At 43.4% G+C, this 13790-nt stretch overlaps 2 protein-coding genes across 4 annotated transcripts; one reads left to right on the forward strand and one right to left on the reverse strand.

Annotated features, from left to right (window-relative positions):
- The first annotated feature begins 1493 nt into the window (after positions 1–1493).
- jam2a (junctional adhesion molecule 2a) lies at positions 1494–10646 on the forward strand. 3 transcript variants are annotated; one of them, XM_061272222.1, is made up of 11 exons: positions 1494–1873; positions 5220–5285; positions 5402–5512; positions 6447–6596; positions 6673–6860; positions 7022–7124; positions 7386–7493; positions 7655–7670; positions 8818–8889; positions 9042–9075; positions 9757–10646. In XM_061272222.1, exons 1-11 carry the CDS (start codon positions 1825–1827, stop codon positions 9793–9795), a joined length of 936 nt encoding a protein of 311 aa, XP_061128206.1. In that variant the 5' UTR covers positions 1494–1824; the 3' UTR covers positions 9796–10646. The 3 variants fall into 3 exon arrangements, with proteins under 3 accessions (XP_061128206.1, XP_061128207.1, XP_061128208.1); XM_061272223.1 differs by having other exon boundaries at positions 1495–1873; positions 7658–7670; XM_061272224.1 differs by lacking the exon at positions 8818–8889 and having other exon boundaries at positions 1496–1873; positions 7658–7670.
- Positions 10647–11410: 764 nt separating this feature from the next.
- On the reverse strand, positions 11411–12944 carry atp5pf (ATP synthase peripheral stalk subunit F6). The gene is made up of 4 exons (XM_061272225.1): positions 12854–12944; positions 12215–12384; positions 11810–11934; positions 11411–11505 (listed from the first exon to the last, which is right to left on the reverse strand). The coding sequence occupies exons 2-4, from the start codon at positions 12382–12384 to the stop codon at positions 11477–11479; spliced, it is 324 nt and encodes a 107-aa protein (XP_061128209.1). The 5' UTR covers positions 12854–12944; the 3' UTR covers positions 11411–11476.
- Positions 12945–13790: the final 846 nt, after the last annotated feature.

Here is a 13790-nt window from a genome sequence, read left to right on the forward strand (position 1 = left end):
CCTCCTGTGCTCACAAACTATGTCATCGCCGTCACCTGCCTCTCGTTACCTGTCATGTATTTAAGTCCTGTCTGCGGATGGTTCTGGTCTTTTGTCTTCTTGTTTCTAGTTTCCAATCTGTTCTGTTCATTTCCGCACGTCCCTAGTCGAGCATCTATAGTTTGTCTGTTGGGTTCTTTAATCAACCTTGGTCCAAGCTGCATTTGGTCGCCCTGCTCCATTCCGATCATGACAGAGATAGCAAGAAGGCGTAATTTAATGTGAGCTTCACTTGATTGCTTTCAGCTATTTCTTCACCTTACCACAACAACAAATGTTATTTTTATCCTTGGTCGCAGAAATGTTGTGTATTCCTCCCAATTTCTTTTTCTCTAGGGTCCCAAATAAGAGACGTGGCTAAATCACTGCTTTCTATAACTTCATGCTTGTTTGAAGATGATGTAATATTGTATTGGTGCAACTTAACTGTCTTTGTTTGTCCTCCATTTTTATCAAGAGATTCAAGAGTGGAAAAGATTCAAGAGTTTTTTTATTCGCCATGTTTGAGCGTGCCAAACAAGGAATTTGACTTTTTTGTCGCCATTGCTGGAAATGATTGAATCCACATGCTGAGGACAATCTGGTGTGTCTGTCTTACTTGTGCCTGTTACTCATGTTGCTGATTCCACTGGTGCTATGCTAACTTCTGTCCTATTCTCCCACTTGATGTACCGTGCACATAACCTCTCCTACTCTGTTGGATTTTCCTCAAGGAGTTTCTTGTCCTTATTCATCATTGTTTGTATACTTTTAAATAATCATAATATATAAAGGAAATAAATTGTTTGTATACTTATAAATAGTTATATGAATCCAAAAGGAATAAATAATAATCATTAATTGTTTGAATGATTGTCAAGAATTATGAGGGCAAGCCATAGGATCAAAAATGATACTATAGCCAGCACCTTTGCTTCTTTCTTGTAGATCTGAAAAACTTGAAGATTTATAGATGTATTTGTGGGAATAATTTTGACACAAATCTCTCCCCACGCATTGACTTTGGCTCAGACTTACTTTAAGCCTCAGGATCCTCAAGTAGTGATCTCTTCTGCTCTGTGTACTCTTGGAAAAGCGGTGCCTCCCAAGTCCTCATATTTTGCTTTGGTGCTCTCAACCTGCTTCTATTCAACATCTGCCTCGTTCTCATTCATCTTTATGGCACTGAATAGAAAATTATGCCTTTTTTCATTTTAAACTATTCACAAAAATAAATAGGGAGAAACGCACAAAATGTCAGCTTTCACGTCAGTGGAAGACTCCGAGCCAGATGATTTTTATTGTTTAAATTGTTGGTCCGATTTAACGAGAATGCCTGGTTCATGCCCAGTCTATGCTGTGTCCACTTGGCATTGCAGTGCGCGTCTTGGACACGGCGTTGCGCTCTCGCCTCTGCTCGCGTTCAGTAAGCGCCACCCCACCCCGTCCCCGCCCCGTCCCCGCCACCTCCATCCTCATCTCCACCTTAAACGATAGACGAGAGAGGAAAAACATTGATTAACCCGCGTCTTTGCTCTCACGCCGTTCTGCGCTGACCAGGACGCCGGCATCGCGTCTCCGAAAGCTCCGCGTAGGCGCGCCGCGCTCGTCTATCGAACGACCGCGCCGCGTGACGCTGGACGGCGGGTCCGGTCGTTGTCCCCCGCACCCTCACAGGCAGAGAGGTGTTGCCCCTGGAAGCTGGATGAATTATCGGAGAGTTGTGAATAAGTGCGAGAAGAAAACTGAGGCTCCGGATCCGCCTCGTCGCTCCGTCGCGAGAAGAAAGGACAGTTGTGGACGACCATGGAGGAGACGTCCCTATGTGTGGCGATTCTCATTTTAATCATGCAATGTAAGTGGGTCATTGAAAGTCTTTTTCCTCGCAACTATTCCGATCTGCGCTTAGTGTGTTCTGTCAAAAAAAAAAAAATGCACGCGAGAAATGTTTGATTCCACAGGCTAGTCACATTCTGCGCTCAAGTTGTGGAGGCTGCAGCCAAGGGCAGCTTTCCTTCAACTTTGGCACCTCGAGTGCGTGGGCAGGTTTGTGGTGGCGTTTGCCCACCTGCCTTGTTGGATGAGGTCAGTGGTTAGATTGGCTCTAGAGGCTGATTTTGGAAAATAACGTGTGGCGTGTGCCTGCGTGCGTGTTAGAGGGAGAAAACATGTCAACAAGAAATCAGGGAAGGCAGCGTGAGGGAAGTGGCAATGTGGCATTGACATGGATGTGATGAGACATTGCTATGAGTGATGCACATTTTTAAAGTCCTTATTTTGCCACCTGTCAGGTCAAGAGTTCAGGGGTGGGAGTGAATGAGTATGTGCATGCGTGTGTTCGTGTGTTTGCAACCCGGCAGAACTCACTCATCATCTCGCTCTCTGATTGTTGAGTCCACTCACGCTGACGCAGGTTGCATTGTAGCTGGAGTCCAGCAGGAAGTGTCAGGGGAGGGGTCTTCGTAGCCCCCCCCCCCCCCCCCCCCCATACTCTGCCAGCTGTTGCTCACTTGGTTACAGAGGGGCTTTGTTCACGGCACGCTCTCCTGTCCCTGTTTCCCCCCTGACCCCCGTGTACTGTTCGTTATCTTTATCACACAGCCAGGCAGGACGTTTCCTGTGGATCCACCTCCTCCCTTCGATTCCACATGTTCCCTGCTCATTTGAATAAGTGCCTTAATTATTACTGTGCCATGCTTTTGACCCCGCCACAGTACTGGCAACACCCTGGCCCGTCCGTCTCTAACACTCCGGTAATGAGGCTAAAGCTGTGTGCCAAGCAGCGAGCGTGCCATCTTTCTATTTTTTGCTCAGGCAGGCAGGGAGGTTGTCCCTCAGCGAGTCTGAGCTGTCGCAGTGCTCGGTTGATGCCTTCAAAGGCACAACGGGCCTATTGGCCCACCGGCGTCATACCTGGTGCCACCAGAGGGCCGTTGTTCTGAAGTGAGGAAGTACTTCGAGAAAGGAAAATTCTTCAGAAAACCTCAAATTCCAGGCTCTAGCTTGTTTACATCAAAGCTGGCCGTCCATGTGGGTCTTCTAATAAAGGATTATCATGTTAGCAATAACACTGGTGACTGAAGCGGAAGCTCCCGTGCGGATATCATGACGAACGAGCAAGAACGGTTGTAAACAACAGTTTTCTACTGTTTCCATTTATTTATGCTAAATGTCTGCGGTAGACCACAGGTGTCAAACTCAAGGCCCGGGGGCCAGATACGGCCCACCACATCATTATATGTGGCCTGCGAAGACAAATTGTGCATCAAATTCGTGTGTCATGACTAGAATTGCAAATTGTCTTCACTTTGAATATCTTTTTTTTTTAAATATTTGACCAGTTTTTACTTTTCTGATTTGAAAACGAGTTATTTGTCAGTTTGTTTTGTACCTTTTACTGTATATAATATGAGGTGCTCATACATTTATTTGGGTTGACAGTCATAATGGCCCTCCGAAAGAAGCGATGACTACAATGCGGCCCGTGAGAAAAATTTGTTTGACACCCCTGCCGTAGACGCTCTTCACTGCTCCCTTATCGTCTGGGACAATATCAACTACACTTTGCCGCAAGCCACGGAGACTACGAAAGACTACGAAAGTGGTGCCGGCCAGGCTCCGCACGTCTCGTTTCCACGTGGAACACGCAAGCGTCAAGCATAAGCCAAGCTTAAGGAGGCAATGTGTTCGTTGTCCGCCTCAACACCATTGTAGCTAATTGAGGCCATCGAAGCTGACAGCGTTTGTCGGAGTGCAAAGCAAGTGAGACCTCTCACGCACGCACCAACGCTTTGCTCATTTTCTACGACACGCATGTTGTCAGTTCGGCCGCCGGTGCTCAAAGAGACACCCTTCAAGGTGGCGGAGGACCGTGCCTCGCTTTGTGACAAGAGATTCTCCCATTCATTGTCCTCCTGTCTGAGTGGATCTCCCTCGCCTTCAATCCCGTTTTTATTCATGCTCCTCCAATCCCCCCCCCCCTTCTCAGGGCCAATCGGCTATTCTTTGTCATTCATTCCCGTCCCGGTTTAATCTCATTGTATCAGCCTCCCGCCTCGGTTGTTCCTTCGGTGAGACAATGCTTCTCCGAGGCCATAGGGGTGCGTGAGTCGTGGCTACAATCCTAATCCTTTAACACTTCCGCGAGTAGACACGTTGCACGATGAGGGGAGGGGAGAGGAAGTCACTGAGAGCAGTTTTAATTCGCTTAATTGAAAGTTTGACAAGCGAGGGTGGCGCAAATTGAGTCCAACGGCAAAGCGTCCAAGCCCACGCATTTGGAGTGTGTGTTATTTACGTGCACGCAATACTAAAAGGAAAAACAAAGACAATCCAACATGGCTGCTGTTTGCAGACTTTCCAATCACAGTGAAACTTGGTAAATGCCGAACAATGGGCCTGTGCACGGGAAGTAGCTCAGGAAACTGAGACATGTCGAAATTAGAACAGGAGGGAGTTTTCTGCATGAGTCATGTCGAGAACCAATGAGATCCAAGGTTGTGTGAAAAATGGACAAGTTTTTCAGCATCACATTAAACTTTTTTAGAAGCCTTAATGCGAAGCAAGTTCTCTTGAGACTCATCTCATATTTATGTACTTTCAAAAAAAAAAAAAAAAAACCCCACATGGCTCATCCTTAATTTGCTGACCTACGGGACAGCAGCTTTCATGCAGCAGCACTTTAATGTCTTCTTCTAACCAGCTTCCCCCTTCAGGTGACCTTCACCCATATTCAACCTGTAAAATTGACCATAATCGGACTGCTCAATTAATCGTCACGCAGGAGAGCCTGCAGCTCCTTCCCTTCCCTGTGGCGGAGAAAGCAAACATCTTTGGTGCCAATGTCATGCTAACGGCTTCCTTTGAGCAAGTTAATCTGGACAAGATGCTGCACTGAGCTCTGCGAGGTGTTGGGCGCCCTTATCCTAACCTGTGCTTAAGTAGACATATGGCCGGCGGCTGCTCCTTAACCCAGCCGGATTAAAGTGGACAAGGGAGTACAGTAATCCCGCCTTCACATCTCCCTAAAGCAACACTAGCCGACAGCGGCATTAAGTATTCTCCTCGTGCAGTTGCCGGGCAAGGTGGCGCACATTACCCAATTCACCTTGCCCCCTAATGGATGACGAGCAATATTGCATTGTGCACTCTCCGTTTGTCTCCTTGTTAACTCACCTTGTTCTTCTCTCTACCACCTCCAGGTTGCCCCTCCCTTCCTGTCACCGTATCAACCAACAAACAAAAGGTGGAGGTGCACGAGTTCTCAGGTGAGGCTGCCCATCTTGACTTGATGCTTCCTTGACAGGATACAGCTTTAAATAGATTTTTTTTTTTTTTTTACTGTGACTGGTGCAATAAATATCTCATCACCTGCCTATTTTAGATGCGGTGCTGTCCTGCATGTTCCGAACAGAGCGGGACCAGAACCCACGAATCGAGTGGAAGAAGAAGGGCAAAGATGTTTCTTTTGTATACTTTGACGGACACTTTCGAGGTGAGAAGGCGCCCGTTGCTTTTTACGGCTCGGTGGTGACACACGGGATGTTTGCTTTAATCAGTTTGGTGACCCTGCTGGGAGGAGTTCACGACCCTCGTAATGGGAGTGATGTTTCAAACTCTGAGTTCTCACCTGTGCCGAGGCATGCGTGTCCTACCCTTGCTCCATCCTCATTAAGGATAGAAAAGCAGATTTAAGGAGGGGGGTGGTGTGGGGGAGCGTGACAATAATAAATCATGGCCATCACCTGGCCTCATTCTAATTCAGTTAATCTGAGAGAGAGTTATGCTTCTTCCATTGTCCATTAATTTTAGCTGCTGGCTTCATCTCACATGCTAATCCACTGATTTAAGGAGTCCAAGTTGCTTGTCATTTATTCTTCTCCAGTAACACCAGTGGTGGGCAAAGTATGGTTTGTGGGCTATATATTCTTTCATCTGGCCCACAGAGTTTATGTTTATGTATAAATAAGTAAATAACCAAATAAATAGATAGACAAATAAATAAATGAATAAATAAATGAATACATAAATAAATAAATACATGGATAGACAGATAAATGAATAAATGAATAAATAAATACATGGATAGACCAATAAATAAATGAATAAATAAATGGATAGAGAAATAAATAAATAAATAAATAAATAAATAAATAATGGATGGCTAGATAGATAGATAGATAGATAGATAGATAGATAGATAGATAGATAGATAGATAGATAGATAGATAGATAGATAGATAGATAGATAGATAGATAGATAGATAGATAGATAGATAGATAGATAGATAGATAGATAGATAGATAGATAGATAGATAGATAGATAGATAGATAGATAGATAGATAGATAGATAGATAGATAGATCACATGTGGCTCATGCCCACTCCACTGTACATGTACTGTAACTATAACTCTACGTGTACTCAGGTCCATTCGAGGGACGGGCGAGCATCGAGGGTGCCACAGTGACGTTGCGCAGGGTGACCCAGGAGGATGCCGGCGAGTACCGTTGTGAGATCAGCGCTCCTTTTGATTCTGTGAATTTGGGCGAAACCAACATCACACTCAAAGTCTTAGGTATGAACCATTTAAAAGTTAGCATTGAAAGGTTGATGGGAATGGCTCGTACATTGCGCTCACACCCTTCCCCCAGTGCCCCCCAACACCCCGTCCTGTGAAATCCCGAGTTCAGCCGTGACGGGTTCTGCTGTGCAGCTGCGCTGTAGAGACCTCCAGAGCATCCCGCCCGCTACATATGCCTGGTACAAGGACAATCAGCTGATGATCGCCCCTCGCCATGCCAATGCCACCTATCTTATCAACACACACACTGGAGTGCTGGTGCGTGAGCAGATTTGATTGTGTCCTTGGAAATACAACAACTGCCATTGAACGCCACAATAGATAACCATTGTTGTTTGATAGCAGGACCACAGTGATGCTCTAGGACACGTCAGATGTTCATTTATCAGTCTTCAGTCTCCTCTCTGTCTGGTGTGCAGGAGTTCAAAGCTGTGGCTAAAGAGGACAGTGGCCAGTACAGCTGCCGGGCTTCCAACGGGGTGGGAAAGCCCACCAAGTGTGAGGGCAGGCACATGACGATAGGTGTGTGTGTATGTGTGTGTGTCTAGCTGTGTGTTTGCACCCACACCTTTCAGCACAGGACAAAATCAGAAGGGCAGTGGAGAGGAAAAGCCCGCAAACATTGTTGGCCACGCTTCTAAAATATTAAAAAGCGCTCACTTTTATCAACTAGCTAGTAGTATGAAACACTGAATAGAACGAGGTCCAATTTTATGCTATAAGACGCACGTCAGACTGATGTTTCAACTTTAAAAACTGAAGATGTTTGTGTTTTCCTTCCAGAGGATGTCAACATCACAGCGGTGGTGGTGGCAGTGGTTGTGGTCTGTCTGGCGTTGCTGGTCTGCGGATGCGGGGGGTTCCTGATGCACCGCAACGGCTTCTTCACCCGTGAGTTTGTCTGGTTTTTGCGCCGTCATTTATTCCAGGCTCTCGTTTTGCTCGTTCGGCCGGTGCATTTATTATTTGGGGAGCCTGTTTTTTTTCTTCTGGATAATAAGTGATGTCCACTCTTGTTTTCCATTCCACGATTGTGTCGGATCATCCGCCAGCAGGACACAGAGGAAGGTAAGAGCTCTGTGATTGCATTAACATTGACGTGAGCAAACACGGCCTACGATCGTAAACAGAGGATTGAAGGGAAGTAAGAGTGGGGAGGGGGGGGGGGGTTGACTTTAGCTTGTTGTCGCCCTTAGACGCTCGTCTGCGTGCTGAGTCAGGCCTGAGCAGAGTGACAGCTGTGCCTGTGCGTGTGTCTATATGTGTGTATTTATGAGCGGCTTGCTTTCTGCTGGCCCACTGGCGCAGACAAATGTAAATATCTGCAGTTCATCCGGTGAAAGTGTCAAAACTTTTGCTCGGCAGACAAGCTGAGCCTAGAGCAACAATCGGCACGACTTCATCGCAGAATAATTAGCGAGTCTTTATCGGCAAAATGATCTAAGATCACTGCAGCCTTTTTATTTGATTGGACTTGAGATTGATTATTTAAAACGTTGCTATCGCAACACACAGTGAAAGGATGCTCTTATACAGTGAAAGGCCTGGCTGACCATAGAAGCAGAAATGCACGCCCTGGTGTGACTGGCCCATCTCGCTTGACTTTATTCGATTAGTCGCTTGTTACTGCGCAGCATTTGACGGAGAGAGGCAGCGCTGATGCGAGAGCTCTTTGTCTTGGTTAGAGTCTAATGCTTACCCCACTGAGCTAACTGGAGCTGTCAGTGTCAACTTCCTATTTATAGACCGACTTCTTCACAAAGACTCCAAGACAATGCAACACAATTTCCGACGCACGATTGAATAGGGCAGAGAAGCGGCTCGATTATGTAGTTTGATTTTTCAAATGAATGCTGAGTGGAATGAATTAAACATTAGTCCATCACAAAGGGCGTTCTTAAAGTCCCCTCACACAGCAATGTTTTGAGAAACCAAGACAGACAATGCTAGTAGCTCTAAACTAGAGCCTTGGGTAACACCAAAGCAAGATCTGAGGAAAAAAAAAAAGGAGACAGTCCAACTAAAAAGCATTCATAGGTTGGATTGCTGCATGTGAATGGCTCATCACTCGACCACTTCACCTTTGCATCTCCATTGGCGCTGCCGCATCATGAGTGGCTGCATGGGCTGCACGTGCGGCTAATGATCTCAAATCGCATGGTGTGCGGTGCCAGTCCCAAATCAGGCCCTCAAATCATCACCCTGAACCCAACAGGTCATTTTGGATCTCCGAGTGTCACGGTGCCGCTCACATCAGCAGCCAAAACCTGAACAGAACTGAGGACACGTGAGTGTAACGTTGAGGGGCGTGATAGAAATTGAAACCGATAGATATGCATTATTGTGCAGGACAAGTTATGAGTTAGGATAAGGTAGACTGACATCAAGGTTCTTCTCGTCAAACGGTCCAAAGTGATCATAATCATCTTTGTCTTTCAGGTCCAATGTGAACTATATCCCTCCGCCGCAAGAAGTAAGTTTTCTTTTCTCGATATAAAAAAAAGAGAGAAAAAATATGGAATCACTTAATTCTGAGAAAACAATTACAGAAGCAAAGTTTCCCCCTCCAAACTAGTTAGACTTTAGTTTTGTGTTATGTCTGCTTTTCTCCCTACTTACAAATTTAAACAACTGAATGAACATCCTGGTGATTCCATTATTTTTTGCCAGGGGATTTAAACAGTGTGTTTTCTTTTTTTTTGGGGGGGGGGGGGTGAGTACCAGTTCATGGTCCACTCCGCCTGCTGCTCGAAGACAGCTGGATTAAGGTCCAGCATGCCTGCGACTTTACTCGGCAGGAAAATACAATCCATTGTTTTACAGTATATGTTTCTCTTAACACGCCTTACACTAGAGTAGGATATTAGTTCACCAACATGAATGCGTTTTCCAAATTTAATCAAAGAAAAGCTCAAATCCGTCCTCATTATAGAGATGTGTGGACTCCATTTTACTCACTTCAAAGGAGACCAGAAAACATTTTAACCAGAGCTAAATGAGTCATATTTATGCTGTTAATGTAATGAGGAGAATTGAAAAAAATAAAAGAAATCATAGCAGGTCACATTATTTGACAAGAGCATGCACGCACAAACGGACAAATAAATGTTTGAGCTATTGTTGTGTTTCAAATCCTCTTTTCTGTCTGTGTCAGCCGCAGGATTTCAAACACACGCAGTCATTCATGCTCTGAGAAGCTGGCCTTCCTCTTGACAAGACATCAATTACCCTGTTGATAAGGTGCCAACATTGAATTCATTCTCAGCCTTGCAGACTCCGAATGGGCTTTTCATCTTCCAATTATATGCTCTTTTTTTAATAACTATTGTTTTGGTGCGGCGCTGATGGGCCAATTTGACATTTGCAGGGCTTTACTCTTGCTTTGTTGTGTGCATGGCCTGTTCGGTTTCGCCTAATGTGGACTTCCAGTACGTACATATAATGTACTTTGATGTCGCTCTGCTACCCCCTGGTGGCCAATATTAGAACTGGACCTCCCCCATCCTTCTCCTGAGATTCGGTTTCTACCAATCGGTTTAATTGCCTATGTTTTCGTTTACCAAAGACCGGCTTCCCTTGAGGAATTCTGTTGCAACAGTCTTCTGAAGATAATGCTCCATTGCAATGTCAATCTTTTGAAACAAACAAAAATATATATACCATTTACCTCAGTATTGCTCCGCACGCCATTCTGTAACATTAGGCCTCATGTCCACCGTGTTAATAGTTACAACACATAAAAAAAATATATACAGCCCAGGAAAATAAGTCACTCCAGTCATTTATAAAGACCAATCCCATTCCATCCTGATGTGCCTGCATGGTCTTTTAATATACAGTATATACAATATATACCTTGTGCCTTTTTTATTTGTCTTTATCAATGGATACTTTTTTGTAAGAAAAAACTTGCCTTACTTTTCTGTCTTTATATTTTTTGTGCCACTGTTAATCAAAAGCTGTGTCTGTTTTGGGACAGTGTGAATGGATTGTTGTTTTATTTGAATGTTGTCACAGTAATTAAAAAAAGGTTTTCTATTTAAATTGTGTTTTTTGCACAGAGCGACAAACTGTGTAATCCTGGGTTTGTTTATTAGTATCCCAACACACGATGATAAATAATATATTAAAATGCTGACTAGCTTGATGCACCACAGGTTAAGTTAAAGCCTACATTCCACTGGAAAATGTCATTATCCCTTTTATTTTTATTATTTTGTGGATCACACTTTCCACAGATCACAGCAACCTTTTGTTTGGTGCGTCTCCAGGGCTTGACATTAAAGCTGCACAGAAAGGTAACAGGTCAGATGGAAATATGGCCCCATGCGACACAAGTCTGAGCTGCAATTATTCATCCTGGAGAGGACAAAATGCATTTCAGAGCCTAAAGTGATGTCATTTCAGAACGATTCAATGTGACAGCAGACGCTCAACTAGGTCAGTTGACATTTGGCTTGCTCGCAGTTATCAGCGAGTTTGCACACATAGTATTACAACAAGCTATTACTTCACTCCATAATCTATAAAAAATATTCAGATAAACATAGTGGGTTTAATTTGATCCTATTCCAGTTTAAGAGCAGCAGGTCCGACTGCTTAAGTGCAAGAAGGGAAAGACATTTTACCCTATTAACAAGGGAAGTTTCAGTTCTATTGTAATAAAATTATAGATGTATTCTTAAATAGTTCTATATGACACTGAATAATGTGTCCATGCATATGATATTTGGAGAGAGATGTAGCAATGCATTATTATCACACATTTAGAGTTTGTCATTACAAACAACTCCATGAAAACTGAAAGATTCAATCATCTTAGATCTTTTTATTATTAAATATAACACACTGCCGATTTACAAGATGAATAGCATTCACTTGGCCACTTCCTCAAGCTTGGGGTCTATGGAGGGTGGTGGGAAGAAAAGCAGAAAAAAAAACATTAGTGCAAAGTAGACAAGGTGGATTGATCTGCCTGACAAAAGAAATGTGGTATGAAGAGGAAAAGGATGGAACACTGAAGTGCATAGATAAAATGCGCCCGAAACAACTTGAAGTCTAAAGATATCTTGCTTGAATGGCGTCACAACTCTTGAGTATTTTTAGATGGAGATAAATCAGGGCACAAAAAAGAATGGTTGAAAATATCCTAAAAAAACAAAACAAAGAAAGGACAAGAGTGAAAATGGAAACAGGCAAAATCTCACCTTGGAATTTGAAATCCGGGAATTTAGTGAGGTCTCCCCCACCGTATAGCCTCTCCAGTTTGGAAACCTCTTCACTCATGACCTTTTGATAAGCAGGTCCTCCATCCACAATTCCACCAGCAGCCCTGGAGGAGCCACAGCATCAAAAGTTGGAAAGAGATGAGCAGAGAATGATAAGGGGGAATGAAATTTCTTGAATACAAAATTTGAGATCGGGCTACTTCAATCGGTAGCTTCCATCAACATTTACGTTCAAACGTGACTCATTAATTACGCTGCAAGGTTCAAGTGACACAATTAAGATACTTTTGTGACACAATTGAACAAAATGTGGAACTGTGCACTTGGACCTGCAGCGTAACATCATTTGAAAAGCAAGTTGTCTTTCGCCTATCAATGACTAACTTGCTCTTGGTGTTGTAGTCGCGAATCTTGTCCAGGAACAGTTTTTGCACGGGGTCCAGCTCTTTGGCCCGGTTCATCACAACAGCGGAGAGGCCAATGTTCCTGCGCAGGGTCTGACTGACAGCAGAACGCAGCATGGAGGACAGCTGGAGCAAACCATGGAGCGCCATCTGAAGGCGGACACAACATAAAGCGTTACGAAAAACCTCAATTGGTGACAGATATTAATTCTAACTACGCTAAATTTTTAAGAGCAGAAGTTCAGTCACGGAGAAGCAAACGGAATGCATTTGCAAAGCATTAGAATGTACAGTATGTACGTAACATAGACAACAATGCACAATCCTTATATTAAAAAAACTACAATGTCATTAATGGTCCATCAGCGTCAAGACCGGTTACCATCACAGTTTATTCTTTAAATTTACAATAATAGCCATTCGACAATACAAGGTCGTTGGAGTTTGGCTAAAGGCTAGTTAGCTTTAGCTTGGCTTAAGCTCACGTATTTCAATGACTTTTTTTGCGAGCCACACTAACGCCGGGCTTTGTAAAAACACAAAAACTCCAATTGACCTCATATCCAGCATTAGTGGTCCCGTTAAACATTTAATGCCATTAATGAACAAAAACACTCACCTTGGATTTGACACTAGCGATCCAGCAGGCGAAATGTGGAAGACCGCGCGCGGTGGATTGTGGGACATCGATTGTGGGCTGGACCTGTTTATTCAGCTTTCAAATAAATACGTGCACAAAGCACAGATAAATGTCCTTATTGTGGAAATTATTGCTAGACATACAGAATGTACATGAATTAATATATCTAGAGTACGGGTAATACTGATATGAATTTAGTATTCAAATGAGGAAGATGCAAAATAGGGCACGCGGGCCGAATACGGGCCTCAGGGTTTTTTAATCGGTCCGTTGATCTTCATCTTAAAAAACAACAATCATACAATCGCCATGTCCACCTTGCAATTCCAGCGATTCTCCGTTTTATATAAAAAATAATTTTTATTTATTTATTTTTTATATAAAATGGAGAATCGCTGGAATTGCAAGGTGGACATGGTGATTGTATGATTGTTGTTTTTTTAAGATATATATATCTTATATATATATATATATATATATATACTCTGAGTCTTGATTAAATCTGGCTAATGTGAGTTAGCAGTTAATATAAGTTAATATAATTTGTCATTTGTCCAGGTCTCTTTTAGACCTACAAGAGACAATGTCATTTTATTTTATGTGCCAGTATTTTACAGATATACAGCTTAACCTAGTACTCATACGGTACGATGATAATTATTCACACAGACACTACTAAGGTCATTTTAGAATTTCCAGTAAACCACACATTGATGTTTTTGTACTAGAGGAGGACTGAGGAGTATTATACCCAGTATCCAAAATTTGGACAGGTAGAAAACAATGAAACTCCAACCAGAAAGAGTGAAACACAAACTTACCTGAGCAGCAGAAAATCCACAGATTTAGTCACCGCACTTCATTACAAACATCAAACTCATTAAAACCATTTAGGGGAAAGCACACACACACACAC

This window comes from Syngnathus typhle, linkage group LG2, assembly GCF_033458585.1.
Source record: "Syngnathus typhle isolate RoL2023-S1 ecotype Sweden linkage group LG2, RoL_Styp_1.0, whole genome shotgun sequence".
Classification (NCBI taxonomy): domain Eukaryota; kingdom Metazoa; phylum Chordata; class Actinopteri; order Syngnathiformes; family Syngnathidae; genus Syngnathus; species Syngnathus typhle.

Coding starts and splice junctions, on each gene's coding strand:
- jam2a (XM_061272222.1), top strand. CDS start 1,825: ATGGAGGAGACGTCCCTATGTGTGGCGATTCTCATTTTAATCATGCAA. Junction 6,861..7,021: donor ACACACACACTGGAGTGCTG/GTGCGTGAGCAG, acceptor TCTGGTGTGCAG/GAGTTCAAAGCTGTGGCTAA. Junction 7,125..7,385: donor GGGCAGGCACATGACGATAG/GTGTGTGTGTAT, acceptor TTTTCCTTCCAG/AGGATGTCAACATCACAGCG.
- atp5pf (XM_061272225.1), bottom strand. CDS start 12,384: ATGGCGCTCCATGGTTTGCTCCAGCTGTCCTCCATGCTGCGTTCTGCT. Junction 11,935..12,214: donor GACTACAACACCAAGAGCAA/GTTAGTCATTGA, acceptor TGGCTCCTCCAG/GGCTGCTGGTGGAATTGTGG. Junction 11,506..11,809: donor CCCGGATTTCAAATTCCAAG/GTGAGATTTTGC, acceptor CACCCTCCATAG/ACCCCAAGCTTGAGGAAGTG.